General features: G+C 50.7%; 1 protein-coding gene across 1 annotated transcript in view; it reads left to right on the top strand.

Annotated features, from left to right (window-relative positions):
• GRIK4 (glutamate ionotropic receptor kainate type subunit 4) overlaps positions 1-26,816 on the top strand; it is a 192,923-nt gene that overhangs the window by 157,945 nt on the left and 8,162 nt on the right. Inside the window, 6 exon segments of the mRNA XM_068172298.1 lie at positions 5,923-6,030; positions 6,946-7,149; positions 15,854-15,967; positions 23,649-23,758; positions 25,664-25,837; positions 26,124-26,289. Of these exon segments, the coding sequence (XP_068028399.1) occupies positions 5,923-6,030; positions 6,946-7,149; positions 15,854-15,967; positions 23,649-23,758; positions 25,664-25,837; positions 26,124-26,289 (876 nt within the window).

Here is a 26,816-nt window from a genome sequence, read left to right as displayed (position 1 = left end):
TTCTTGTTTGAGCTGAAGTTGAGGATATCAGACTGATGAGATTACATGACACAAATCCAAGGAATTTGCTGGTAAATCCAAACCTTATTCTGGAGGAAAAAAAAAATACAAGTCCCAGAAAAAAAAAAAGGGGGGGTTAATCTATCTTGTTTCCCTGCTGACAGCTCCACTGCTGCCCTTTTCTCAGAGATTGCCACTTCTAGATGCTGGCAGAGAACAAAAGCTATTGTACCCTACCCTCACCAACAGAGCATTTTGGCACCAGGAACCCTCTCCTGGCCTGGCAGCAGTGAATTTCAGCCTTGGCAAGGATGTTACCTGCCAGTTCTTACCTGTCAAGTGACAGCTTGGCTTTGATGCTGCCTTTCTCTGAGCGAGCAGGGGGGATTGGGATGGCATTTTCCCCACAGAGATCTCTCACAGCATCAATGCCCTTTTAATCCTCTCCCAAACCCATCACCCTCTGAACAGAAGTGACAGATCCAAGCCCATCTGCATTAATAAGAGCACAAATTCAGCTGCATTCAGGAAGGAAACGCTGCAGAGCTCCCTGTGACAGCTTTGGTTTTGATGTGTTTCAATGTGGCAGGGACTGCACGTTACACTCACAGGTCCTCTTGGAGCAGAGCTTCTCCCAGAGCTCCATGGGGAGCTGTGACTGCAGCCTGGTCTGCCCTGAGACTAAAGTCTCATCTCTTCCCCACAAACCTGGCGTGACAGGAGAAAACCTTTGCTGACCTGTTGTAACAGCTCGGTAAAAAAGGAGCTTTGTGTCTGTGACGTGCCCAGGAAAGCTGCACTGGGATCAAGCTTTCCAAATTCCCCATCAGGCTGCAGGGGGGATGAAGCACTTCCAGCCACAGGGAGAAAGTGCTGGAATGTTGTAGATCTCACACTGGAAGGACAGGGCAGTCCCTCGGGGGTGGCTGCAAGCCCTGCCCTGTCACAAACCCACCAGAAAAGAACTGATTTTTATAAAACTGCCACTGCCTCAACTTTTCTGCCTTCTCTGCCTTTCTCAGGGAGCTTTTCCGATCCACAGCAGTGCCCAGAGGGGTGTCAGGGCCCCTCCCAGCCCAAGGGAGTTTGTTGAGATGTGTTTAACTGGGAAGAGCATCCCCAGAGAGCTGTGAGACCCGTCAGGCTCCTGCCCAGCCTGCCTCCCCTCCATGTTCCTGCAAAGGAAAGCCAAAGGCAGCTCTGCTGTGCCATAAATGGTTATTTTCTTGTTGCCAGCCTGGCTTCTTTTAATGAAAAGGACTAAATAAATCATTAGAAATATTTTAATTAAAGGAACAGGGTAAAGAACAGGCATTCACATCCTGGAGACAATCTTGCTCCCAAGGGTTGTACTAACTGATTTGTTTGAAACTCTTTTATTCCCTGCTTAGTTTTAACCAAGCTCATTCCTCTCTTCCTCTCTTTCCCTCTCCTCCTCTCTCTCCCTCCATCCAGTGAAGCCACAGGGACTTCCAGCTCGTCAGCTTTGATGGAGAGCTCACTGAATTTTGAGGCTGATCCAGCCAGGAAGCAAATTAGAGACACTTAGATTCTCTAACTTGCTGCTGCTTTTGGGCAAGGAGAGGCAGGGCTTTTTGACATCCAATTTTTAATACATTTATGTAACGCACCAAACGCGTCTTTTCCTGATTTAGCTTAACCAGAGGAATTTTTTCCACAGCCGTATGAGAGCTGCTCTCTCTGCTCACAGGATGCTCGATGAAGCACAGGCTCATTAATGTGCTGGTGATCTATAGATCTGACAAGGGCTGCGTTTGGTAAATGTCATCTTTTTAATTTCTTTTCCCCCCTTTTCTTTGCCCCTCTAAAAAACACTGCAGAGTTCCAGCAGAGTGATTTGCTGTAAAACATGAGCTGAGGTTGGAGAACTTTTTATTTTTTTATTTTTCATATTTTATTTTTCCCCCCTTTCTTTGCCCCTCTAAAAAACATTGCAGAGTTCCAGCAGAGTGATTTGCTGTGAATCATGAGCTGAAATTTGGGAACTTCATGGCGGAGGTGATTTAGGGAGGGGAAGGGGGAAGCTGCAGACCCTCACCCCAGCCCTCCCCATCCTCACTGAAGCCCATCAGTCTCCACTGAACCACAGGCCCTGCTGGTGTCCTGAGACAGAGCAGTGCAAGGGCTGGGGCTGTTAATTGGGATGTTGATGAGATACAGATGAGTTCCCCACCAATAGCTCTGGGACCCTTCTCAGTCCCTGCCACATCAAACCTTTTTTAATTTAGCAGCAGCTAATCAGCCTCGGTGGGACCGGTTCCTCTTTAGCTGCTGCCCCCAGGAACAGCCCAGGGACAGGTTCTGCCAAGAGCTCGATGGCTTCTGCCCCCAGGACCTGGCAAACTCAGGGTGTGCCACTGCAGCCCTGCCTGGGCCGTGCCAAGTGTCAATCATGTGGTCCAGAGGGGACATTTGGGGAGGAGGGGACATCTGGGGGATGCTGGTGGCCTCAGGGGTGAGGTGTGTGTGCATCTCGTGGTTCTTCGGTTTAACAGTTGATGCTTTCAGTGCTGATTTCAGAGCAGGAACTTTTTCCTCCTTGCTGTGCTGGCATCAGCGGTGTCACTCAGGAATCCAACCCCGTGGCAGTGTCCTCAGATGGATTTCCTTCATTTGTTTGATTCCCTTTTCCCCTTCCCAGTCACTCCCAGATTCCCTCTCCTTGGGGCACCTCGATTGCATTGTGCACTCCTCCCTTTTCCTGGGGACACAGAGGGGAGGAGATGATGGCTGCAGTCTGTGGGACAGCACCTGTAATCAGAGCCCACAAGGTGCCTGTTGCTGTCTGCCTGTTCCAAGATCTGGATTCGGGATTGGCTTTGCCTTAATTTGAAGCTGGGAATGGGGATGGTAAACACCTGTGGTGCCTCTGAAGCTCGTGGAGAAGTCTTGCCCTGTCATCTCCATGCCTACAGGAAAATAAGCAGAAGATTTCATTAAAATCACTGCTTTGAGAGGCATTTCATCACCTCACACCACAAGGAGCCTCAAAGCTTCTGCACACAGGGTGGAAGGAGTGAGCCAGAAATGCTCCACATGGGGATTTTCTACAGAGAAGAGAAATCTTTCTGTGCCACCAACCCAAATAACAGCTTTTTCAGAGCAGCTAAATTGAGGCACCTCAGCTGCCTGTGGGGATGGAGCAGTGGCACGAGCAATGGCACTTCCCTGCTCCTTCCAGGCTCAAGGCTTTCTGGGCTGCTTCACGCTCCAAATTTCCGTTTGTGCTTGCCTCGAGACGCCTGTGGGTGTTTGAGGCAGGGCTGCTTCTCCTCAGGGCACGGGGAGATGCTGGGAGGTGCAGAGGTGATGCCGTGGGGGTCACACATCCCTGAGGACGTGGAGGGAACTTTCTCCACCCAGGCCCTGGGCTGTCACCTGTCACCAGGTCACATAATCCCTCTCAAAACGTGTTGAGCTCCATCTTGCACCCAGCTGGTTGTGCTGCTCTCGTTGCTCTCCTAGGACAGGTGTCACTCCAGCTCCTCTGATCATTAGGAACCTCTCCCCTGGTTTGTCAGCCTGTTTATTTCTGGCTGGTTTGTATGTATTTATTTTTGTGCCAACGCCATCGTTTCAGCTTCAAAAAGCTGTTCTACCTCTTTGCTACAGACCTCCTCCACCTGGAGTATTTATAAAGACCAACCACATCCTCTACTTAAAAAACCTGAGTCCTAAAAACCCTGAAGCCCTTGTCCAGAGCCTTAACAACAGGATGGTCTCACCCCTGTCCGTGTGGAGCATTTGATTGTTTTCTAAAAAACTTAGCAGATGGATATGTTTTCTATTTTCCAGAGGCTCTTTATATGTAGATAGAGATGATTAAAATCACCTTGACATCCATCTTGCAGAAGAGGGATGTGAGGGGCCCAGACTCCCTCTGCCACTGCAGAAACAGCAGCATGAGGAGCTTTGTCAGCCCGTGAGGGGCACAGGGGTGAGCTGGGGCCAGCCAGGATAGGGGGAAGTGCCCCAGCACGTGGGATTCGTGGCCTTGGTGCCTTTAAAAGCAAGGTCAAACCCACAGCACTGTCAGGAGAAGAGGCAATTAGTCTCAGCACGTGCCAGCAGGGGAGGGACAAATTGGAGAACAGCGAGGGCTGTTAAAATTAAAGTTAATCTGTCACTAATCTCTGGTTGAGAAATCCGGGAGGGAAGAAAAATTAGGCAATGTTTGTGAGTGATGACTCGATCTGAGAGGCGATTGCTGCAGAGGGGCTGCTGCTCAGCAGTCAGAGCAGAGCTGGGGAATTCAGGGGGGATTCATCCTCCTGGGATTCAGACCCTGTGCAGCCCAGTGAAAGCTGTGCTCCAAGGGCTCCCTGCTCGTGAAATGGGTGGGAAATCTCCCAGTTTGGGGCTGTTGTTCCCAGAGCAAGCCCTGCACTAGGAATGGTGCCAGAGCTCCAGGAGGGTTTGGACAAATCTCTCAGGCACGGGGTGGGATTGCTGGGCTGTCTGTGCAGGCCCAGGAGCTGGGCTTTGATGATTCTGAGTGCAAAGCTGTCCTGCTTGCCCTTCCACTGCTCCTTGTGCCTTGGGATGAGGGGCAGGATTTGGGACTCCTCATGGATTCCCACTGTGGCTCTGAGTCACTTGGGATGGATTTGCACCAGCACCTGGGACAGGAAAGGAATTGGCCCTTCCCTCAACACCCAGAGGCATTCGGTCTGTGAGGGTGTCTGTGCTGGGCTCAGATCCAAGCCACCCCCAAGTCCTCGAGCCTTTGGTCACACCAGAGGCCAAGCAATGCCCAGAGCAGGCACAGAGTCGGTCCCAGGGCTCCACACCACCTTCCCTCCCCTGCACATAGCAAGATTAACCCGTGACAGAAAGGAAAATCAATTAGTTCCTCCCAGCCTTATAGCGAGAGGATAGCCTGCCTCAGTCCCAGTGCCACAGGAGGGACATGGGTGGGCATGGATTTGCTCTGGAGGAGCTCTGAAGACCCCCCTGCACCTTTGGGGTCACCCACTGCCTCCCAGGGCCACAGCACCCCACTAGGGAGGTGTCAGAGGACACCAACAGAGTGGTGGAACCTGATGGGACAGAGGAGGAAATGGGGGTTCAGAGGGAGCTGGCCTTCTTCAGCCCCCCTGTATCCACGAGGAAAAGCAGACGCGCTTTTAAGGACGGTAAGAGAGCAGGAGTTTAATTTGCACGTTCTGAACGAGCTGCTGGAGGTGCTGATCTCCCTGCCCAGAGCTCTGAGGGAAGGAGATTAGGCTCTTGAAGTTAAAATTAGGTTTTGTGGAATATTCCTCCCCCTTGGCCGAAGGCAGTTGTGTCACAGCTGAATCAGGATGCCCTCCCGAGCCTGGGGGGACTGGTTCCTGCCATCCACGCTGGGAACTTGGGTTTGCTGCAGCCACACCAGTGCTTGGGTGGGTAAATTGGTTTGATGAGCCTGAATCAAAGGATTTGGAAGTGCCTAATTGTGGTAGTTCCGAGCTGGAAGAGGAGCCATGGAGCAGCACCGCTGAGAAGGTGGCTTTGTCCCATCACCTGCCACCAAGGTGGAGGGCAGAGGCTCGCAGCACCACGCTGCAAGGGACAAGCCCACAGACTGGGGATTTCTGGCTAAGATGGACCCGTTTGGTGGCATTTGGGGACAACACACCAGGCTGTGTGCCTCCCAGGGAGCTGCCCAGCTCACAGCTTTGTCCCTGTGCAGGGCTCTGCAGGGAGGACACGTGGGAAGGCAGCACAGGGCCAGGTTGGTGGCCCTGCAGAGCAGGTGGGGGTGTGCACAGAGAGTTAATCTCTCTGCTGACCCTTTCTGGGGTTGTGAAGGTAATGGAGCATCCCTAGACAGGCCAGCTCAAGGGCTGTCACTCACCAGAGCCATATGGGCAGTGGCTCGCCCTATAAATCCCCTTATTGTGCTGTTTATCTCTCCAGATTGGCCACTGGCACGTCTCTGAAGGGCTCAGCATGGACAACAGGATCTTCTCCTCCAACATATCCGACAGCCTGTTCAACACCACGCTCATTGTCACCACCATCCTGGTAAGGGAGGGGGGCACCTGCAGTTCCCATCGGGCAGCCCAGCCCTCAGGGCTGGGGCCAGCTGGAATCCTGCTCCCTGCTCCTGCCCCTCAGCACTGATTTCACACAGCAAGTCTCGAATTACAGCCTGGGGGGCAATTCCTGGCAGTGTAATTAAGCTCAGGTTGATGTTGCATGTGAAAATGGCATTTGGTGGGTTCAGAGGGGACTGGGATGGGGGCACACTGCCACTTTGCATCCAGCTTGGAATTGGGTTCTTGTTTGGTGTACAGCTGCTGAGTTGGAAGGGACCTTTTCCCCTTTCTACCCATAAAATTATAAAAATTGGCCAAGATGGGCAGGATTTTAATGAAAACTTGGCACCTCAAGGTTCCCTTCTAGGTGCTGCCTGTCCAGTGCTTTTTTTTTTTTTGCTCCTTCTTTAAAGACACCCAAACTCCTGCCTGTCCCCTCACATCCCACAAAGTTTGTTGAAAAGGGGACAGACTGAATAAATGTCTCTGTGCCAGGAGAGATTGAAGTCTAGATGTCCTGCCATGACTCAGAGAAGTCACTGGGCTGCTCTTGCACTTCTCAGTTGGAAACAGCCCCCAAATCATCATCCCTTAGCTCTGCTTCGTGTCCTAAACCAGGATAAATCTGCACCTCCACACAGCAGGGGCCAGGGAACACCAGTGTGGAGACAGCTCTGAGAGCTTGGCACCACCTGAGCTCCCAAGCTTTCCTCATCAATTACATGGAGTTTGAGAGGGATCCATTGTGCTGGGATGTGCTTTTTGGGCTCAGAACTTGACGTTTTCTGAGGTTTCTCCCAAACCAACCCACCCTGTGAGCCCCTGGCACTGCCCTCCCTGCTCCGTGCTGGCGGGACACCTCGGCTAAGATGGGAATGACAGCTGCCCAGTTTCACTGCAGGAAAACCCTTACTTAATGCTGAAGTGGAACCACCAGGAGCTGGAAGGCAACGACCGCTATGAGGGTTTCTGCGTGGACATGCTGAAGGAACTTGCAGAGATCCTGCGCTTCAACTACAAGATTCACCTAGTCGGGGATGGTGTCTATGGAGTTCCTGAGGCCAATGGCACCTGGACAGGGATGGTCGGGGAGCTGATAGCTCGGGTAAGTGGATTAGCTGCTCTTTTAAACTCTGCTCTGCTCTACAGGGCTTTGGAGCTGTAAAGCCCTGGTGCTTCATGATTGTCTTGATTTGGAAAGACAAGTGTCTGCTAAGGAAGGCAGGAGCCTCCCCTGAAATGGGAAAAAAAAAATGTAGACCTCCCTCCCTCCAAATTTTTATAAATTTTGAAATTAAGGGGGACTCTCAGGCAAAAATATGGGAGTAGGAATAACAGTTCTTTATCAGGGAAGATAATAAAAATATAAAATAAACAAGTCAGAACACAACCTGACACCCTGTTGGACATTCCAGTTGGAATTGTGGCTGCAGCCCTCCTGGAGTGTCAGGTATGGTTCTGTTGGAGCAGTGATCCTGTAGAAAAGGGTGCAGTCTTCCTGCAGTGGAAGAGGCAGCTGATCCTCTGGGAAACCCAGTGCAGGAAAAGCCGTGCTGGTGTTCCAGAAACTCAAGATTATATCCAGGTAGGAATGCTTGGCTCCTCCCTCTGGGCGGAGCATCTCCCAATGGGATGTTCTAGTTCTTATGAGTCACCAGTGACATTCAGTAGCCCATTATCAGCAGATGTCTCCACTGACAGAGGATTGGTTTGTGGAAGAGACAAAGAAAACTGCCCAATTAACAGAAGATATCTACCACACCTCTAACAGATGGCAATTGAATACATGTTGCCTTGCAGTCTAGGACAGTGATGATGAGGATTGATGGGGTTTTAGTCCATTTGGGAGGCTTGGAGCAGAGGATTGACACTTAGTTCTCCTGATGGAAAATGTGTTTCTTGGGGTGGTGTGGCAGTGTGGGAAGAAGTCAGAGCAAGAGCAGGGCCGTGGGATGCTCTCAGGGGTGCTCACTTTGTTGGGGAGGAAGTTTGGACTCTGGGATCCCATGTAAAAACTCATTACACAATAGATTATTTTCCTAGCAGAAAGAAAACGCAGAGCTTGGTAGAAGTTGAAAGAATTTACCAAACCACACTGGGATGGAAGCAAGTGAGAATCCCATTTCTGCCTAGAAAAGTTTTGGCAGATTCAGTTCAGCTGCTTAACTCAGTGTTGCTTTTGGAGAAGCACATTTCCCATTTCCTTGAAATGCATGGCTCGAGATCTTTTCACTGCTCTGCTCTGTGGAGCTGCTGCCCAGCAGCAAAGCTGAAAACTGAATTATTTTGCTGGGTTTGACAATAATTCTGTGTACACCTGGGCTCAGCCAGCCTGGAGCCTTCTCCCTGCTCTTTGTTTTCCTCTGTGGTATTTCCCAGGCTTCCTGAAGCTTAAACACAGCCCACAAAATGCTCTGAGATCCTTAGGAAAATAGGCTTAGCCACAGCTAACAGTGGGATTGATGCTATTTAAGCCAAAGCTTCCTCACTGGTTCCTGCCTTGTCATTCCTGATGTGCCCCTGATAGCCCAGTGCCACTTTCCCAGCTGGTGACAAATCCATGGTGACGTGGGTTGGTGATAATCCCCTCACTGAGGGAGAGGAGACCCTGAGTCATTTGCTTTCTGCAGAGCAGAGGAGCAAGGGTCCAAATCCATCCCCTGTGGCTCCAGGCAGGGATCTGAGGCTCCTGCCAGATCTTTCCTCCCTGGAAAATGAGCATCACTTCACTCTGTGGTTTATTGGGCACCGTGGAATTTGGTTGGAAGTTGGGCTCGAGGATTTTGGAGGTCTTTTCCATGATTCTGTGGTCTTTAACGGGTCCATGATCTCTAGAAATGCCCACTGGCACCTTCTGCTTCTTCCCCACGTGGTGAAGGGTAATGCTCATCCCACTTCAGGAGTATCAACTGGATGTTTGAGGTCAGCTGGGACAACTGTTTGTCTGAAAGAGGGAGGGATTTGGGGTTTTCTGAGGGTCACAGACAGGGCACTGAACAGACTGGAGACTCCCCTGAGCTCTCCCTGTCTCTGGGGTCACCCTTCACCGAGCAGCCGCTCTCAACGCCAGCTGAGATCCCACCTCCATCTGCTCTTCTAAAAGAGCTTCTGTGAGGCTGTTTGCAAATGCTCCAGGCTATTGGCATCGTTTTTACCCATCTTTGTGTCTCTGTGTGTGTACACACACACAGTTGCACTCCGGCAGCATTCCTTTGGGGAGGCAAGAGGGAAGAAGCTGAGAGCTCAAAGGAAGGGAGCAGCCATCAAACTTTTGGCCTACTAACCTTGGCTGTGCCTCTTCATTAAATGGGGCCTTCTGGAAGGTTGTTTTTCTGCAGTGATGAGTATTTTAACTTCATCTTCACACAGAAACCGTTTGTTTCTTCTGCAGCTCGAGCTTTATTTAGGAGGGTTTTCTGATTCTGCAGGGCAGCGCTGTCAGAGCCTGTGAGGCTGGATCACAAATTGGGGAAGAGAAACAGCTTTGTCTCTTTTTCTCCCTATATCCCTGAGAGTTTTTATAATGGTTTCAGCAAGTTTTTGATCAATCCCAGGCACTGGGCTCAGGTCAGCCAGGGCAGAGCTGGGTGTGCTTGGTGTTGTGTTTATTCAGGGCTGACTGGGATGTTGTTTTTTGAGGGCATTTCACTGCCCAAGGGGCTTCTGTACACCCTTGACAGTCAGTTCCCAAGGGAGTTTATCCTTGATTCCAGCCCCTTATTCAGCCCTGTCCCATGGGATCCAGCAGATCCTGTGTTGGGTACACATATTCCTCTTTAAGTGGATTTATATATTACATAAATTATATATATATATATATATATATATATATATATATATATATATTTATATTTTTACTCTGCCCCTTTAGGACAAACAGGGGATCAGCTGGGGCACAAACCTTTCACAAAAGTCCCTAATCCTTCCCAAAAATGAAAGCTCTGCCTATGCCCAGCACAGTATCATTGTAGGAACATAATTGTGCCTTGATCCTGATCAGCCATCAGAAAATACGTTTTGACTCACACTCACTTAATGTGCAGGACCAAAAGGTCACAGAATTATCCAGCCTCCCCTGTAATCCCTCTGTGGCACAGAATCTCCTCAGAGCAACTCTAGGCTATTTGGCTATTTGGGAGAAAATATTTAATTTTATTGCTCCTAAATTAACCAGCTATTGATTTATTCTTAAGCGCTGGGAATTCCATTACAGCTAATTGTGCACCCTGATATAATTGAGCAGGATGCTGTACAAACATAAATCTGCTGTTGACCCAAATTCGCCAGTCCCTATCTTATTGACCTGCTCACAAAACAGGTTGGGAGGTAAGGAAGAGGGGAGCTGGGATGGCTTGGGAATCCTGTACAGTTTGTGATCAGCTCATGGAGGTTTGGCTTGGGAGAAGTCACTTGGAAGGACTCGGAATCACAGAATGGTGATTTAGTTTCAACCTCCTTTACACCTTCCACTATGCCAGGCTGCTCCAAGCCTCATCCAGCCTGGCCTTGGACATTCCCAGGGATGGGGCAGCCACAGCTTCTCTGGGAATTCCATCCCAGCCCCTCACCACCCTCACAGGGAAGAATTCCTTCCCAATATCTCTATCTTTCAGTTCAAAGCCTCTCCCCGTTTCCCTGTCACTCCAGTTCCTGATGAGGAGTTCCTCTAGCCCATCCTGCAGTGAGACATGTCACAAAGGCAGAAAAGCCTGGCCTAATTTGTCCCTCTGAGCATGCAGGGCAGGGAGATGGAGCACCCTGCTCATTCCTGCAGTGAGCAGGGCACTAAAGCAACTCTCCCTGTCAGCATTCCTGGCTCTGCCACAGACAAACAAACAAGGGAGAGCAGCAAATCTTCTCATCTCCTCCTTTCTGGCATCAGAGACTTAAAGGGCATTTGGGCTGGAAGAATTACATCCAGCTCCTTGCTGCTGCAGTGCAGCTCTGGCTCAGAGTCCCTGATGGTGCCTGCTCTTCCCCTTCTCTCTCTCTCCAGCACATCCTCGAGCTGAAATGAATTCTCTGGCGTGACACAAACCAAGGGATGTATTTTCACAGCACCACGACAGCCTTAGCCTTGTCCCACCGTGCCTGGCTCGAATCTGGCCAGGATCAGTGATGATCAAAGCCCTTTTTAAAGTGAGGGACATGAAGCCCATCTTGTCCAGCCTCAGGAGCAGCAACACCAAGAGCAGGAAATCCCTTAAAGCTTTGGGGTGCTGGCTTTCCTTGCTGGTGGCCAGGCACTGCTTTCCCTTCACCTGCTCCAAAGCTGGGGAACGGCAGGAAGGGGGAAGGAGGGAAAGACTCTCCAGAGCTGGCAGAGTCGGGCTCTCCACTGCGGTGGGTGTTGTTGTGTGCAGAGAAAAGCTGTGTGTGGCTGAAGGGAGGCAGGGGGAGGCTGTTTGCAGGCCGTGGTGGTGGCAGCTGTGACAAGGGGGGGCTCCAGGAGAGGGGCAGTGGGGGGCTGTGCAAGCACGGCGAGGGGATGGGCAGAGGGGTCCGCAAAGCGCTGCTGGAAAATCAAACCCAGGATGGGGAGGGTGGTGTGAGCTGGGCTGGTCTCACTGCTGTCCCTGCGTGCTTTGGGTCCCTGGTGCCTCACCTCAGCTGGCTTTGCCACGGGCAGGGTGAACACCTGGCACAGGCTCTGTCCCCACACCCGGCCACAGAGAGAGGCCAGGTGAGGAAACGTGGGCGAGGGCAGACTCGAGGCTGACACCTGCACTGAGTGCTCACCCCACCCTGACTGGGGCTTGCAGGGAGAGCTGCAGCCTCCAGGGTTTCCAGGCTGTCACTTCTGATACGGCAGAACTCACACTTGTCCTTAAAAAATCCCCAGACGCCTGTTTGGAGTGCCCCTCGTGCCTTTGAATGCAAGAATAGGCATCCGGGCACCAGGGAGTGGCATGGAAGAGCAGAGAACCTCTGGAGATCCTCCTGCAGAGAGCAGGGCCACCTCCAGCTGGGTGGGCTTCTACTGGGGCACCCCCCAGGGCTGCTGGCTCTGCAGTGGTGGGTAGCTTGAACAGCTATTTCACCTTTCTGGGAGGCTTTTTGAGCACAGGAACAGTGCAGAAGAAGGGTTTGCTGGCCCTGGTCGTGCTGTCAGGGCTCGGTGGGCAGCGCTGGTGACAACGCCGCTGTCACAACGCACCCAGCGATGTGGCATCCAAGGAGCTGCTCAAGCCAGGGACTGCTGCTCCTGGAAAAGATCCCAGCCCTGTGCTCCCAGAGCTGTCCTGGCTTGTTCTGCAGGTGTTTGACACAGAGATCCCCAGCCCCGAGCCTCGCTCCCTGCGCTGTGTCCCCGCAGCCCGGCAGAGCCTGGGGGTCTCGGTGAGGCTGCAGCTGGGCTCTTCTCCCGGCTGCTTTCTGCCATCCCATGCCGTGGGAGGCTTTTCTGGGATGCTCTCCGGGCTTGGGCTGACGTCAGGGCCCATTCATCACCATTAGCTCCGAGCTGAGCCCTGTCAGAGCCCGCGGCGAGGGGGCGGATGCCGCCTCTGGACTGGCAGTCCCTGCAATTTGCTCCTGAAGGATGCTTAATTGTTGTTCCTCCTCGGGAGCCCGGCTCAGCCCCCGTGTTTAATGTCCTTTCCAGAGCCCTGATGCAGGCAGAGCCCACGGGAATGCCAGGTAGGGTGGTGGTGGCAGCTTTTGTCTGGCACGCCAGCCCACCTGGGTTTCCTCTCACCTAGCGAGGGTCTGGCCTTGCTTGGGCGGTGTTTTGTCAAGAGAAGTGGCTGTCTCCACTCCCAAAAAGCTCTGGGTCTTTTTCTAAGCCTATTTCATGCCAACATTTATAGCTGCAACTGTGCTGCCAGGATGAAAACCAGCCCCTCTTCCCCCCCATCCTTTGCCTCCTGCTTTTCCCTCTCCCCAGAGCCCAGATGTGGACAGAATGTGGGGGCTCAAAGCAAAATCCATTTCTCCTCCCCCACGGCATTCCTTAGCCCATAAAATCTCAACACCTACCTGTGCTTCGGTGGGGAGGCTGGAGGGAACTCAGGTTTGCAGAGCTCCTCTGTAGCTCCACCGTGCTCAGTGAATCCCAAGAAGTTTTGTCAGGCAGCAGAGTTGAAAGCATGAAATGGATGAAATTCAGGCAGAGAATTCTTTGCATGCCATTCCCAGATCAAAGTTTCCTGCTATCAGAGATCAGCTCTTAACTTGCATGACTGAACCTGCAGAGAGAAGAGAGAGAGTGACGAGGAGCTGGAGCTCTGCTGCAGAAAGTTCTACACCTCTGATGTGGCAGAAGTCCTGAAAAGTTAGCAGGGAATCAGCAGAAGGAAATAACTCTGATGGAATGGCAGAACGCTCTGGAGATGAGAGCAGGGAGTTGGGCACAAAGTCTGAGTGCCTGGGGAAGGCTGTGCTGTGCCTCTGCTCTGTGGACAAAGGGAAGGGGATGGATTTGCACTATATTTTGTGTAGGGAAGAGCAGTCCAGGATGCTGCTGATGATTCAGCAACACCAAGATGTTGTTTCTCCTCAGAGAACCCCAAAGCTGGGCAAACCTGGGGATGCTGCTGCTCCTTCAACATCACCTTTAGATTTGCCCCTGGACAGGAATGAAAATTTCCTGAAAGCTTTGGCATGAAACCCTTTTGCCATGGCACTTTTACCCTCTGCTTTAGCGTGTGGCTTTGCTGGTGGAACTGTGTTTAATCTGGAGAACCGGGAGGAGAATTCCATTGTCAGACTAAGCTGTATCTTCAGCAGGGGCTTTGCTGGGAGTGCTCTGCCCGGGACAATGGCACCTACAAACCTTTGAAGTAGAGACAAGAGGGGTTTAGCAAATGGGACAATTATTGTAAATGTAGGTGAACCCGGGAGGAAATGCTGATGTGTGACTCCAGCTCAGGAGGCTGAATGATTTCTTTGTTATAACTATATTAATATACTATTTAAAGGAGATACTAAAACTACAAACCTACTTGTTCTAACTCCCATATCTAACTCACTCACCACTTGTGACCCTCTCTGAGAGTGCAGCCACAGGTGGGTTGGATTGGCCATCAGCTCAAACAATCCTCACCAGAATCCAACCAAGCAATCACCCCAGGTAAACAATTCTCCAAACACATTCCACATGGGAAAAACAAGGAGCAGAAATACAAATTGTTTTCTCTTTTTTCTCTCTGTGCTCCTCTGTGAAAAAATCCTGAGAGAGAGAAGAATGTGCCTGCCACAGACAATGGCACCTACAAACCTTTAAAGTAGAGACAAGAGAGGTTTAGGAAGTGGGACAATGGCACCTACAAACATTTTAAGTAGAGACAAGAGTGGTTTAGGAAGCTTTAGGCTTTCCTCATAGATAAAATTCTCCACGTGCCACGTTCCAGAGATGAGCTGATCCCGTTTCAATAATCTGCTGCTGTTTACACAGGGCTCGACAGCTCGCACACCACGTTGGGATTATTGGTGCCTTTTAAAAAGCCTGTGGGTAAATGTCTGGCTATGCAGAAATTCTCCTCAGCTCCTAATTCATTGCAGCCTGAACCTCTCAGGAATCTGTAAGAGCTGCTTGGAAACAGTTGTAAGAACCTCCAAGCATATCCAAGCAGCCCTGGGAGGTGTCACCTTCTCCATGACCCCTTCCTGGGCTTGTGGCTCACCTTCCCTTTCTTTTCCCTCTCCTGGTTCCAGCAGTGCTGTTCTCCCCTCTTGCAGCCTTTCCCAGGACCTCCATCAGGCCTGGTGGTGCCTTGGCATCTGCACAGACCTTGTCAAATTTAGGGACAAGAAGTGCAAACAGCTTTTCTTTCTCCCCCATCATCTCTTTTTCCACATGCATAATCATCTTCCTGCAAAGCAGAGAAACAAATGGATAAGGGAGTGGAGGTTTCATTTTTACAGAAAGCAATTACAGACATTAAAAGAGCTAAAGTAATAAAAATAATATTTAAAATTCAAATTCCTTATCTATATTACAAGGATATTAACATGAGAAGAAGTTATTTTTATTTTTTTCTCCCCCATAATCTCATTTGCTTCGCAGGTCAATCTGCAAACTTTAATGCCAGTCCTCTTAATTTTATTATTTTATTTTTAATTTGGAGACTGATCTGGAGGTCTGGGTTTGGCAGGTTTGTGAACTACGTGGCTCAAGGGTGAGGATGCTTCTTTGTCACCTACCTGTGGTGCTTGCTTGTACCAGAAGGGACAGCTGTGTTCAACAGGGAAAGGGGGGGGAGGTTGTATTTTCTGTAGACTAATATAATATTTATTGGTTTATGGCTCCGGGTTTTAATGCATTAAATGAATAAAAATGGCAATTGGGCTGTGAGCACTTGGGGGAAGGAGCTGCTCCAGCCTGAAAGGGAAGGGAAAAACTGAGAAAGGGAAGGAAAAAAATGGGGAAAGGGAAGGGAAAATGGAGAAAGGGAAGGAGAAATGTGGAAAGGGATGGGAAAATGGGGAAGGAGAAATGGAGAAAGGGAGGGGAAAATGGAGAAAGAGAAGGAAAAATGTGGAAAGGGAAAATGGGGAAAGGGAAGGAGAAATGTGGAAAGGGAAGGGAAAATGGGGAAGGGGAAGGGAAAATGGGGAAGGGGAAGGGAAAATGGGGAGAATGCTCCAGAGCACAGGGTGGGCTAAACTTTGGGGTGAGTTTGAGCAGGGCTTGTGCGAAACCCAGCCAGGCAGAGGGATGCGGGAGCAGGGGGTGCAGAACTCCTGCTGTTCCCACAGCGACGTCCCAGAAAGGTGGGACATCCCCCCTGCAAGAGCAGGGCTCCTGTGTGGCCCCAGGTTTGCTGCTTTCCCAGGATTCTGACCTTTTCCTTCTTCCTCCTCCCTAGAAAGCTGATCTGGCCGTGGCGGGGCTGACGATCACGGCGGAGCGGGAGAAGGTGATTGATTTCTCCAAGCCCTTCATGACTCTGGGAATTAGCATTCTCTACCGAGTTCACATGGTAAGAGCCTGATTTCAGAGCCATTTATGTCCCTCCATTATTTGCATGCATACCTGCCTGGTTAGAGGAGAATAATGAACGACTCATAAAAATATTTTGGTTTCTTATTTAAACGCAAATGTGCTCGACCTTTATCTCCTGCTTTTCTCTCTCTCTCTGCTGTGTGTCAGGATTGGTGAATTCCATTCCTATTCGACCCCCAACCCTCTGGCTTCTCTCCCCACTCCTCCCAGGGCACCTGATGGGGTTTTTGGCATGGTGGGGGCTGCAGGATGGTTTTAGAGTGGCTTTAAGTGGCTTTAAGGCCACTGGGTGAGGTGTGCTGAGGGCAGGCTTGGCTGGAAGGGTGCAACAGCGTGGCTGGGTGGCCTCAGAATTGCAGAAACTTGGATTGAAGTCACCATCCACTTGGATTTAGTGGTAAAGCTGGCTGGGAGGCTGAGCTGGGATATCTGTGGGTGGTCCTTGCTGGTGTTGGGGCCATTCTTGATCTCAGCTTTGTTCTCTTGCTGCCTTCTCCCGCCTGAGAATCACATCAGGAAGGAATCCTGGATTGCTTTCTTTGCTGTCACCTCCTGGAAATGCTCTAGAGGCAGATCAGCCTCTACTTTCCTAACCCCAGGGGAAATGTCCCTCCTGGGGAGGGCAGGGTGCCAGGCTGAGCTCACAGCCCTGGCTCTGCCTCTCTGCTCTCAGCCTCCTCATTTGTTCACCTAAAGAGCTGCAGCCCCTGCAGCCCAAGGACAGCTCCTTAATCTCAGGGGGTGCTCTCAGCACAGCTGTAGCACCGCAGGATCCTGGAATGGTTTGTGTTGAAAGGACCTCAAAGCTCATCCCATGCCACCCCCTGCCATGGGCAGGGACACCTTCCTTACCCCAGCGTGCTCCAAGCCCTGTCCAGCCTGGCCTTGGACACTTCCAGGAGTGGGGCAATTTTTTTTTCTCTTTCAAAAGCAGCTGGGAATATTCCCAGTGGATGAGTGTGTGCAAGCATGTACATGGTGGTGTGTGTTTGTTTAGCCAAACTTGTCTTAAACTCCCATAAATCCTCTTTTATTTGCATCCCCCATTGTTTTACCTTCTCCCTGAAGCTCAGGAGAGGCCAGATCTCCCCCAGCGCCTCCCAAATTCCCGGTGTCCCAGTAGGCAAGCTCCAAATCTGCATTTGTGATGTGAGTGACAGTGCCTTGGTTTTCTGTCAGCCCAACAATAGCAGCCAAAAGGAACAAACCATTCAAGCTGCCTCTCCCAGCCCCCTCTCCACCCGGGAGGCTGTTAAGGATGCAGCGTTGGGGATGAACAGAAACAAATTCACGCATCTATCTCTGTGCTGAGTGGCTCCTGCCAAGAGCAAACAAGTAATTAAAATCTAGTTAAAATTCTGCTTCCTCTGCTACGTGCAGAATTTAGGATCAATGATTTAACTGATCACAAAAGAAAAAAAAAAAAAAACACATAAACAAACAAAAAAAAAAAATGTTGACCCTTCCAGCTCCTGGAAGTCAAACGGAATTGTCCCTTCCCCACCAGGGTTGGGTTTTCACATCAGCCTTGTGGCGCCAGGACCTTTTTCTGCCAGTGTGTCCTAGGATTAAAATCGGATTTGGTGATTTAATACTGTGTTATGTTAGGAAGGAATTCTTCCCTGTGAGGGTGGGGAGGCCCTGGAATAGATTCCCCAGAAAAGCTGTGGCTGCCCCATCCCTGGAAGCACCCAAGGCCAGGTTGGATGGAGCTCTGAGCAACCTGGGATAGTGAAAATTGTCCCTGCCCATCAAAAAAGGTTGGGACAAGATGATCTTTAAGATCCCTTCGAACCCAAACCCTTCTGTGCATGTCCTGCCTCAGATTTGCAGCAGAGCCGTCAGCAATTCTCTGAGCAGCACTCCTCCCTCCAGAGGAAAGGCAGGAATGCTGGTGTTTGCTGCTGCCTCGGGGAGCTCTGCTGGATTTCTGACACTTCTGTTTAGGGTGGAGGTTCCTCAGGGCAGGGAGCATCTGCTGCCACCGGGGGAGCACAGCCCAGCCCTGCTCCTTGAGGCATTCCCCAAACGGAGCAGGATTCATAATTCCAGACTCCAGCGGGGTTTGGGAGTCCTCCCCCTGCTGTCAGCAGCGCTTCAGCCGCTCCACGAAAGATCTGGTTTGGGTCTGAGCTGCCCAGGGAGCCAGGCAGGGTTGTAAAGACATCTCCCAGGTGGGGTCACCCCACTGGGGACATGAGGCGTGGTGGGGGGCAGCCAGGCTCGTGCCCTGCCCAGGACAGGGAAGCTCAGAGCCTTGGCACCTCTTCCTCCAGCCCTTTCCTGCTCAGTTTGAGGAGGGTGCCTGAGAGCTGTGTGGCAATTTAACTTCTCAAACTGGTAAATATTTGTTAAACCAGACACTTCTGCTTTTCCTTTAAGGATGTGGTTTGCAGAGCAGCCCCACAGCCTTCTTCTCCCCACCCCAAAAACCACCTCTGCAATGTCAAAAATTGCAGCTGACGTCTGTTAATCACAGCTCGGATGAGATGGAGCCTAATAAATAACCACAAATGAGCCTCTTCCTCACTGAGGAGTTCTCTCCACACACCCTGGGCTCCTTCAAATGTGATGACATTTTATTTTCATTTCCATGGAGCTCCAGTGGCAAGTGATTTCTCACCCCTTTCTCCTCCCCACGCCGCCAACCCAGCCACCACAGAGCCTGTGCCTCTTGTCACACATAACCAAATATGGCAGCTTTAACCAGGGCTGTCATTTTTCTCAATTTCACTGCTTGTGATACAATCAAGGCTGGATTTCTGACACGGGAGCTCTAACAGGCTTCCTCCCTCACAGGCTGCTGAGAGAAAAGGCTTGGTTGGTTTCATTAGGTGCCCATTCTGCCCAGCCAGGGGGGCGTGGGGATGGCAGGAGGTGGATGGGGAGCCCTGAGCAGTCCCTGGCTTTGGCAGGGCGTTGGAATCAGGTGCCCAGGGTCGTTTCTGCATGGAGGGATAAATCAGGATTAATTGTGTTTTACACATCTTTGCTCATATCCTGCCTCTGTGGCAGGGAATGAGGGACTAGAAATGATTCTGGCTCCTCAGCCCTGAAAGTCCTTGCCTTCAAAATGAGGAAATGGAGCTTGGGAGAGCGCACAGCAATGGCTGAGTTTAGGCCAAGTGAGCTGAGCCTTAAAGTGTTCCAACTTGATTGCTGCAGAGGACACAAAATGGGAAGGATGGATGGAAAAACTCCTCCATTCCAGCCAGAGGAGGCTTGAGAGGGGCTGAGAGGAGCTGAGCCTCCCTCCTGACAGCTCTGCAGCAAGAATCCCTCCCCACCAGAGCAGGGTGGGGGCAACTGCTGGCCCCAGGAATGCATTTGCTGGTTATGAACCATGTGGTGACTCCAAATGAGGCTCAAGATTCAGAGCAGCCTGTGCAGGGCTTTTATTGACCCCAGAGGAAAAGGAGGGATCTGGATCAGCCCCTGGACCAGTTGTGGTTATCCTGGCATGTGCCCTGGTTCAGTGCCCTGCAGTTGGACCAAGCACACATCAACATTTCTGCCTTTCCAGGCTGAGTTTTCTTGCTCTCCCTCTGACTTCCAGAGGCAGGAGAGACTTCTCTGCCCTCCTTTCTTAGGGGAAACACTTGTGAGAAATGACATGGATGGGGCTGACCGGGGTCCCTCCACACTCTGCGTGTGCAGGGTAGGGAGTGCTGAAAACAACAAATCCAGGGCTGTCCTCTCCTTCCCAAATGTCCCCCTTGTCCAAGCTCTTCAGTCACCAGTATCTTCCCAGAAAACTGCTGCTCACTGGCTGAAAAAATGAAGATTTCCAAGAACAACTTAGGAGGAGGGTGTATTAATCTCTCCCACATCCATCTGAGGATTTGCAGGAGGCCTTCATCAATTATTGGACATTTTGAACATATCTATTCCAGGAAAAATAGCTCTTCCAATTAACAAAGCTCTATTGGGACTGCCTAAAAATATCTGACAGACTCCAGATATTGTCATTCCCATCTTCAAAACAGACAGATAAGAGAGAGTTTGTGCCCTCCGTGGGAACAGAATATCTTTATTCTTACCCACAACTGTGAATGAAAAGAATATGTCCCAGCAGCCTGGAAATGACTGGAGCTGAAAAGAACCAGAACTACTACAACTGTAAAGTCACAGGAGAGATTCACTGCCAAGCTGGAGATTTAAAGCTTCCAACGCAATTTCCTTAATGAGAGTAATTTATTGACAAACTGCCCCAGAAATATAAAGAAGACATCAAGGCCTTAATTGCAGAAAGGAACTTTGTCACGGGAGCATCTCGCAGGGGGAGGCTCAGCCAAGGCTCTGCCAGGGCCTGTGAGCTCCCTGCCAGCTCTGGGATGCCAGGGAGGATCATTCCCTGCCTTGCCCGGAATGATGTGCTCCAGGAGCTCCAGCTTGCTCAGCAGCCTGAGCCCTGCACACCTTGCTGGATCCCCACGGCCTCATTTCATCCTTGAGGAGGAATAAGGAGTTATTGAGCCGGTTTAGCTGCTGAGGAAGAGGGGAACCAGGGTTTGAGCGGCACCCAGGAGAGACATGAAGGGGAGAGCTCTGGCAGTGCCACCCTTTGGCAGTGCCACCCTTTGGTGGGGATCCTCTGGATGGGATCAGTGGGAAGGGCAGAGGGAAGACCCCGTGGCACCTGCAGGGCTGGGAGGTGCCCTGGCCTCCCTGGATTAGGGAGAGGAGCTCCAGCACGGTGAGCAGAGGCTTCTCCTGGAAATGGGGGTCTCTCAGGATGCTGGGGTGCAGCTTCCTGCAGTTTCTGTGGCTCTGAAAACCAGAACACGGCAGCAGCTGACCAAAAAAATTGGGAAAGGACACAAAGAATGTGGTGTCTTCCACTGTTTGTACCTTACCTGTTGATAGGAGATAACCTGGAACAGAAGAGAGACATTGCCTTGAACAGAAACTCTGGAATTAAACCCAGGAGAACCTGAACTTTTCCTTGGGAGTTGACTGAAAATTAATCTGAGAACCTGAACTTTTCCTTGGGAGTTGACTGAAAATTAATCTGAGAACCTGAATTTTTCCGTGGGAACTGACTCAAAGTTAATCTGAGAATGGATGCTGAGCCACTGGTCCTCAACTCATCCATCTGCTAAAAGCCTTACCAAGCCAGATTCTCTAAAAATGCTCATCCCAGAATGGTTTGGCTTAGAAGGGACCTCAAAGACCCTTTAGTTCCAACGCCCCCACCACAGGCAGGGACAGTGCAGATCCCAAAATCTCGTCCTGAAGGATACAGGGACAGGTTGTTGTGGTGTGCTGGGTTTCTCCTGGGTGCAGGGTTTGCTGGGGAAGGTTCCTGACACGTTACAGGTTCCCAGATGGTGACTGGAGCTGAGGATTTCACAGGCTCCTGGATATTTTTAGCAGAGGAAGATTTTTGTGCAACAACTGTTGCCTTTTCTAGCAACAACTCAAGTCTCCAGGAGAACTGCTGAGACCTTGTGAAATTCAGGTTTTGCATAACATTCAGTAGTAAAACAGCGAGGTTTGGATGGAAGTGGAATTTAAAATGCTGGTCTAAGTCTGGGGAAGGAAAAAAAAAAAAAAGCCTTTGCAAAGCTCTGACTCGTGGGAAGCTTCCCAGTTACAGGTGCTTGGGGAAGCTGTGGAGCTGTTTTAGGGATGCCAGGACTGAATCTGTGGTTTGGGACAGAAAACACTAGGTTCTGTGAGCTGTGGGATCTTGTCCCTTGGGTGTGCTTGAGCTCTCTTTCCTTCCAGAGGAGCTGCATCCACAGAGCTGGTGGTGACAGGAGAAATCCACTGAAAATGGGAGGTGTTTGGCTTTTGAGAAACTTCTCCAAAAGATTAATCTCCTGCTTTTGCACAAATTTGGTGACATTTGACAATTTTCTGGTGGTGGCAGCATCCTTGTGAAAGTTTAAAATGCTCTGGGAGAAGATCAACCTGCTTTTTCTAGCAGTGAAGCCTTATTTTTTCAAGGAAAGGTGGTTTGCTGAGGAAAAAAACAGGAAATTCTGACGCATCCTGGAGATAAAAATATCCTGTTCCCTGAGATAAAAGTAATAATTTCATTGGGGTTTTTGTAAAAGAAGAAACTTTGCAAGGCCAGAGAGAGAAGTTTTGAAAACATTTTTTTTTTCCTTTTGCTTCACAAATATATTTCCCACCCTGTGAGCTCAGGTGGAGCCCCTTCTGCCCAGTTAAGTGTGGGGTGGACAAGGATGGGGGAACCGCCCCCAGGGCTGAGGGTGCAGCAAACCCTGCCAGGGAGGGACAGAATGCTGTGATTGCCTAATTTTTTTTCTCTCAATTCACCTCTTTCTTTGCCTGGAGGAACAAAAATGGGGGGAAAAACAGATTTGTCACTTGTTTACCCTGCAAGGCTGTTCCAAAGCCTGGTTTTTCCCCCTTCTGTTTATTTCCCTTCTCCTGTTTATCCCCCTTTCTCCCATTTATTCCCCTTCTCCCTTTTTTTCCTTCATTCCCTTTCTCCTTTTTTCCCTCTTTCTCCCATTTATTTCCCTTCTCCCATTTATCATTTTTGCCCCACTTATCCCCCTTCTCCCATTTATCCCCTTTCCCCTTTTTATTCCCTTTTCTCCCATTTATCCCTCTCTCTCCCATTTATTCCCTTTTTACTGTTTATCCCCTTTCTCCCATTTACCCCCTTTCTCCCATTTATCCCCTTTCTCACATTTATTCTCTTTCTCCCATTTCTCCCCCTTCTCCCATTCATCCCCCTTTCTCCCACTTACCCCTGTCTCCCATTTATCCCCCTTCTCCCGTTTACCCCATTCCCCTTTTTATTCCCATTTCTCCCATTTATCCCCATTCCCCTTTTTATTCCCATTGCTCCCGTCTATCCCCATTCCCCTTTTTATTCCCATTTCTCCCATTTACCCCCATTCCCCTTTTTATTCCCATTTCTCCCATTTATCCCCAATCCCATTTCTCCCATTTACCCCCATTCCCCTTTTTATTCCCATTTCTCCCATTTATCCCCATTCCCATTTCACCCATCTATCCCCATTCCCTTTTTATTCCCATTTCTCCCATCTATCCCCATTCCCCTTTTTATTCCCATTTCTCCCATTTACCCCCATTCCCCTTTTTATTCCCATTTCTCCCATTTATCCCCATTCCCTTTTTATTCCCATTTCTCCCGTTTATCCCCATTCCCATTTCTCCCATCTATCCCCATTCCCCTTTTTATTCCCATTTCTCCCGTTTATCCCCATTCCCATTTCTCCCATCTATCCCCATTCCCCTTTTTATTCCCATTGCTCCCATCTATCCCCATTCCCCTTTTTATTCCCATTTCTCCCATTTATCCCCATTCCCTTTTTATTCCCATTTCTCCCATCTATCCCCATTCCCCTTTTTATTCCCATTTCTCCCATTTCTCCCCATTCCCTTTTTATTCCCATTTCTCCCATCTATCCCCATTCCCTTTTTATTCCCATTTCTCCCATCTATCCCCATTCCCCTTTTTATTCCCATTTCTCCCATTTACCCCCATTCCCCTTTTTATTCCCATTTCTCCCATTTACCCCCATTCCCGCGTCTCCCCATTCCCCTGCTGCAGTGCCACCAGGGCAGGTGATTTCCCTCGTGCCCTTCCAGAACTATTTCCACTTCTCCAAACCCAACCAGCTCCAACTCCTCCTTTGCTTTTCCCTCCCCAGGGCCGCAGACCCGGCTATTTCTCCTTCCTGGACCCCTTTTCTCCGGGCGTCTGGCTCTTCATGCTGCTCGCCTACCTGGCTGTCAGCTGTGTCCTCTTCCTGGTGGCTCGGTAATGTCGCGGTGCCTTTCCCTTCCTCGCGGTGCCACCTAGTGTCACTCGCAGAGCCGGGGAGAGGGGACTCCCAGGGGGACACGGGGACATCCTCTGCCCCCCAGCTCACCGGGATGGGCTGGCAAGAAGCGTCCCAGCCCTCTCTGCCAGCTGGGGACTGAGGTTTGTCGCCGCGTCCCCGCGCTGGGATGGCCATCGTGCCCTGGTTCAGGATGTGTTTGGCCACAGTGGTGTCTAGAGGTGGTGGGAGAAAGTATTGGAGAAGGTTTTGGTGCTGTTAAACGCTCCCTGCAGATGTTTTTTTACCCCTTTGTCCCGAGCAGGGAGGGCGGAGGCTGTTAGGAACCTGCAAATCCATTCCGAGGTGTCAACACAAATTCCACCAGTGATGTCTGACTCCCCAGTTTGTGGAGGAAGGGAAAGTTCATTACTATCTTGGAGCAGCTGATGTGCAGAGCCTCACTTGGCAGCTCTCAGCTCCATTCCCCTGTGACTAATTTCAATCAGCCTCAAAATGCCTCGTTGAGTGCTGGCCTGCAGCATGGCCCCCATGGTTGCCCGGGCTCTGGGCTCCAGTGCTGCTCTCCCTGCCCTGCCCACACCCCTGTGGAGGGGCTGTTCCAGGCAGAGTGGAGCTGTGTCCTGGCACAGAGTCTGCTCAGGGTCCATGGCTCCTTGGGAACCCCTCAGTGCCCAGTTCTTGCCACACAAATTGGGACTGTGCTGTCACTCGTTCCCTCAGCATGGCTGAAGTTGTCATCCTGACAGAGCTTTACTGGGTTCTTCGAATGCTGCTGCAGCCTCAGAAATGCAGATCTGCAGAAACCATTGAATTATGCACAGCTGGTGCCTCTTTACCCCCTTCCTCATGTTTTAAATATGATTCTCCAGAAAGGTGCCCTTACCCAGCTCCCCTCAGGAGAGGGAGCTTTGGCTGCTGCTCCCTGCCTTGCTCAGCAGGAAGGAGCTTTTGACCCTGCAAGTTGCAGACTCTCCCAGAACACTGGGGTTTGTTGCCAGTGCTTGATCCACCATGGAAGGCCTACAGGAAATAACCTCCTCCTCTTCCCTGGCATCACAGTGAGAAAGGAGATGCAGGGATGAAAAGAACCCCCTCATTCTGGCTAAATACGATGTGAGCTGGCACAGCCCTGCAGCTGTTTTGGCAGTAGCCCCAACATGACCCTCCCAGGCCCCAGCTTTCTTAGCTAGAGCAGAATGATGAAGTGCAGCACGTGAATTAGCAGACTCTCTTAGCAACCAGGGAACTGGGGACAGGAAACAGCAAAAGAGACAGAGGTGCAGTCACAACAGTGACAGGCTCAGATATTTCCCATTCCCACCTCTGTCCTGTCCCTGAAGGGTGGGATGCTTTGAAACACCAGCACTGAGCTTCCAACTCCACCTCAGACCTTCTCAGAACAACCCTTTGCCCCAAGAGAGTTTTTTGTGATGGTTTAATGCAGTCAGGGCTCACACCCTTGGCTTTTGAACTTCCCATCAGTGCTTGTGCTCCGGCAGGGAGCACAGCCAAAGATGTTTGATTTCTACTTCCCATCAAGTCCGTGCACATCTGGAGTTCCTGCTGTGGTGTGAATCTGCAAGCAGGGCTGCAGGATGCACACAGAGCTGCCCAGAGCACAGCCTCTCAAAGTTTTTGCAAATCTTTACAAGAAAGCCTCTGGCTCCTGAGTCTTAGAGCAAACGTTTCACACAGCTCTGAGCCCTGGGCATCAACTGACAGCAAAGCATTTCCTCCTCAGAAAACTCTGCCTCCAGGAGAGCTGGAGCTTCACAGCTTTTCTCTCTCTTTTTTTTTTTTTTTTTTTTTTTTTTTTTGTTTTTTTTAGGTGTCCCATTTCCCAGCGCATTCCCTGAGCTCCCCTTTTCTTGTCCTTTCAGGCTGACGCCTTACGAGTGGTACAGCCCCCACCCCTGCTCCCAAGGTCGATGCAACCTCCTGGTGAACCAGTACTCCCTGGGGAACTCGCTGTGGTTCCCGGTGGGGGGGTTCATGCAGCAGGGCTCCACCATCGCCCCCCAGGCTCTGTCCACGCGCTGCGTCAGCGGGGTCTGGTAAGGAGGGCAGCCCTTCCTTCCAGGAAGGTTTCTGTGGGCAGAGGGGGACGTGGAGGGGGAATTTCTTCATGGAAAGGGTTCTGGGACATTGGGAGGGGCTGCCCAGGTGGAGGTGTTCAGGGATGAGTGGATGTGGCACTCGCTTGTCTGGGTGACAAGGTGGGGACTGATGGTTTTGGAGGGAGTTTGCAATCTCAGTGATTCTGGGATTCTGAGAGGCAAAGGGTGGGGATGAAGAGTAGATTTCCTGGGGGAAACCACACATTCTCTTCCCTCCCCCTAGGTGGGCATTCACCTTGATCATCATCTCCTCCTACACGGCCAACCTGGCAGCGTTCCTGACCGTGCAGAGGATGGATGTCCCCATCGAATCCGTGGATGACCTTGCTGACCAGACGACCATCGAGTACGGCACCATCCACGGCGGCTCCAGCATGACCTTCTTCCAAGTAAACCCCATTCTTTGGCTGCCTTGGGGGCAGGGGGTGCACAGGGCACCCCTCAGTCAGATTGGGGTGTCCCCCTCAACCTGCTGTGCCCGTGTGTCACTCCAGTTGCTGGCAAGAAGGGGAACCTCTGGAGAGATCCTTGCACAGGATCAGTGGTGGGAGAGGCATGGTGGAGGACACAGAAAGGGAATTTGACAAGGAAGTCAAATTTTCATGGCTCTGCACATGATTTTAGCTTTTATTTGAGGGTCTTTCAGCTGTGATAAGCAAAGAAACATTTGCACAGCCCAGGCAGGCTCACAGAAGTCAAAGTGCTGGAGCCTGTGTGAGGTCAGTGGCACTGAAATAAGTCAAGTGTATGCAAAGTTATGTGGGCCATTTAGCCCAGTTTAACTTTTATCTTCCCTGCTCTGCTCAGAAGGGAAATAAATGAGTGAATATTTTTCTGCAGCACTCTGAATGCACAAAGAACTGCTTGAGGATTATTTATTTATTTATTACTTGTTGAAATTCCAAAAGGAGAGAAA

The sequence above is a fragment of the Anomalospiza imberbis genome, chromosome 24 (assembly GCF_031753505.1).
Source record: "Anomalospiza imberbis isolate Cuckoo-Finch-1a 21T00152 chromosome 24, ASM3175350v1, whole genome shotgun sequence".
NCBI classification, from domain to species: Eukaryota; Metazoa; Chordata; class Aves; order Passeriformes; family Viduidae; genus Anomalospiza; species Anomalospiza imberbis.
Note: the sequence above shows the minus strand (reverse complement) of the source record. Positions and strands in the feature narration are given on the sequence as shown.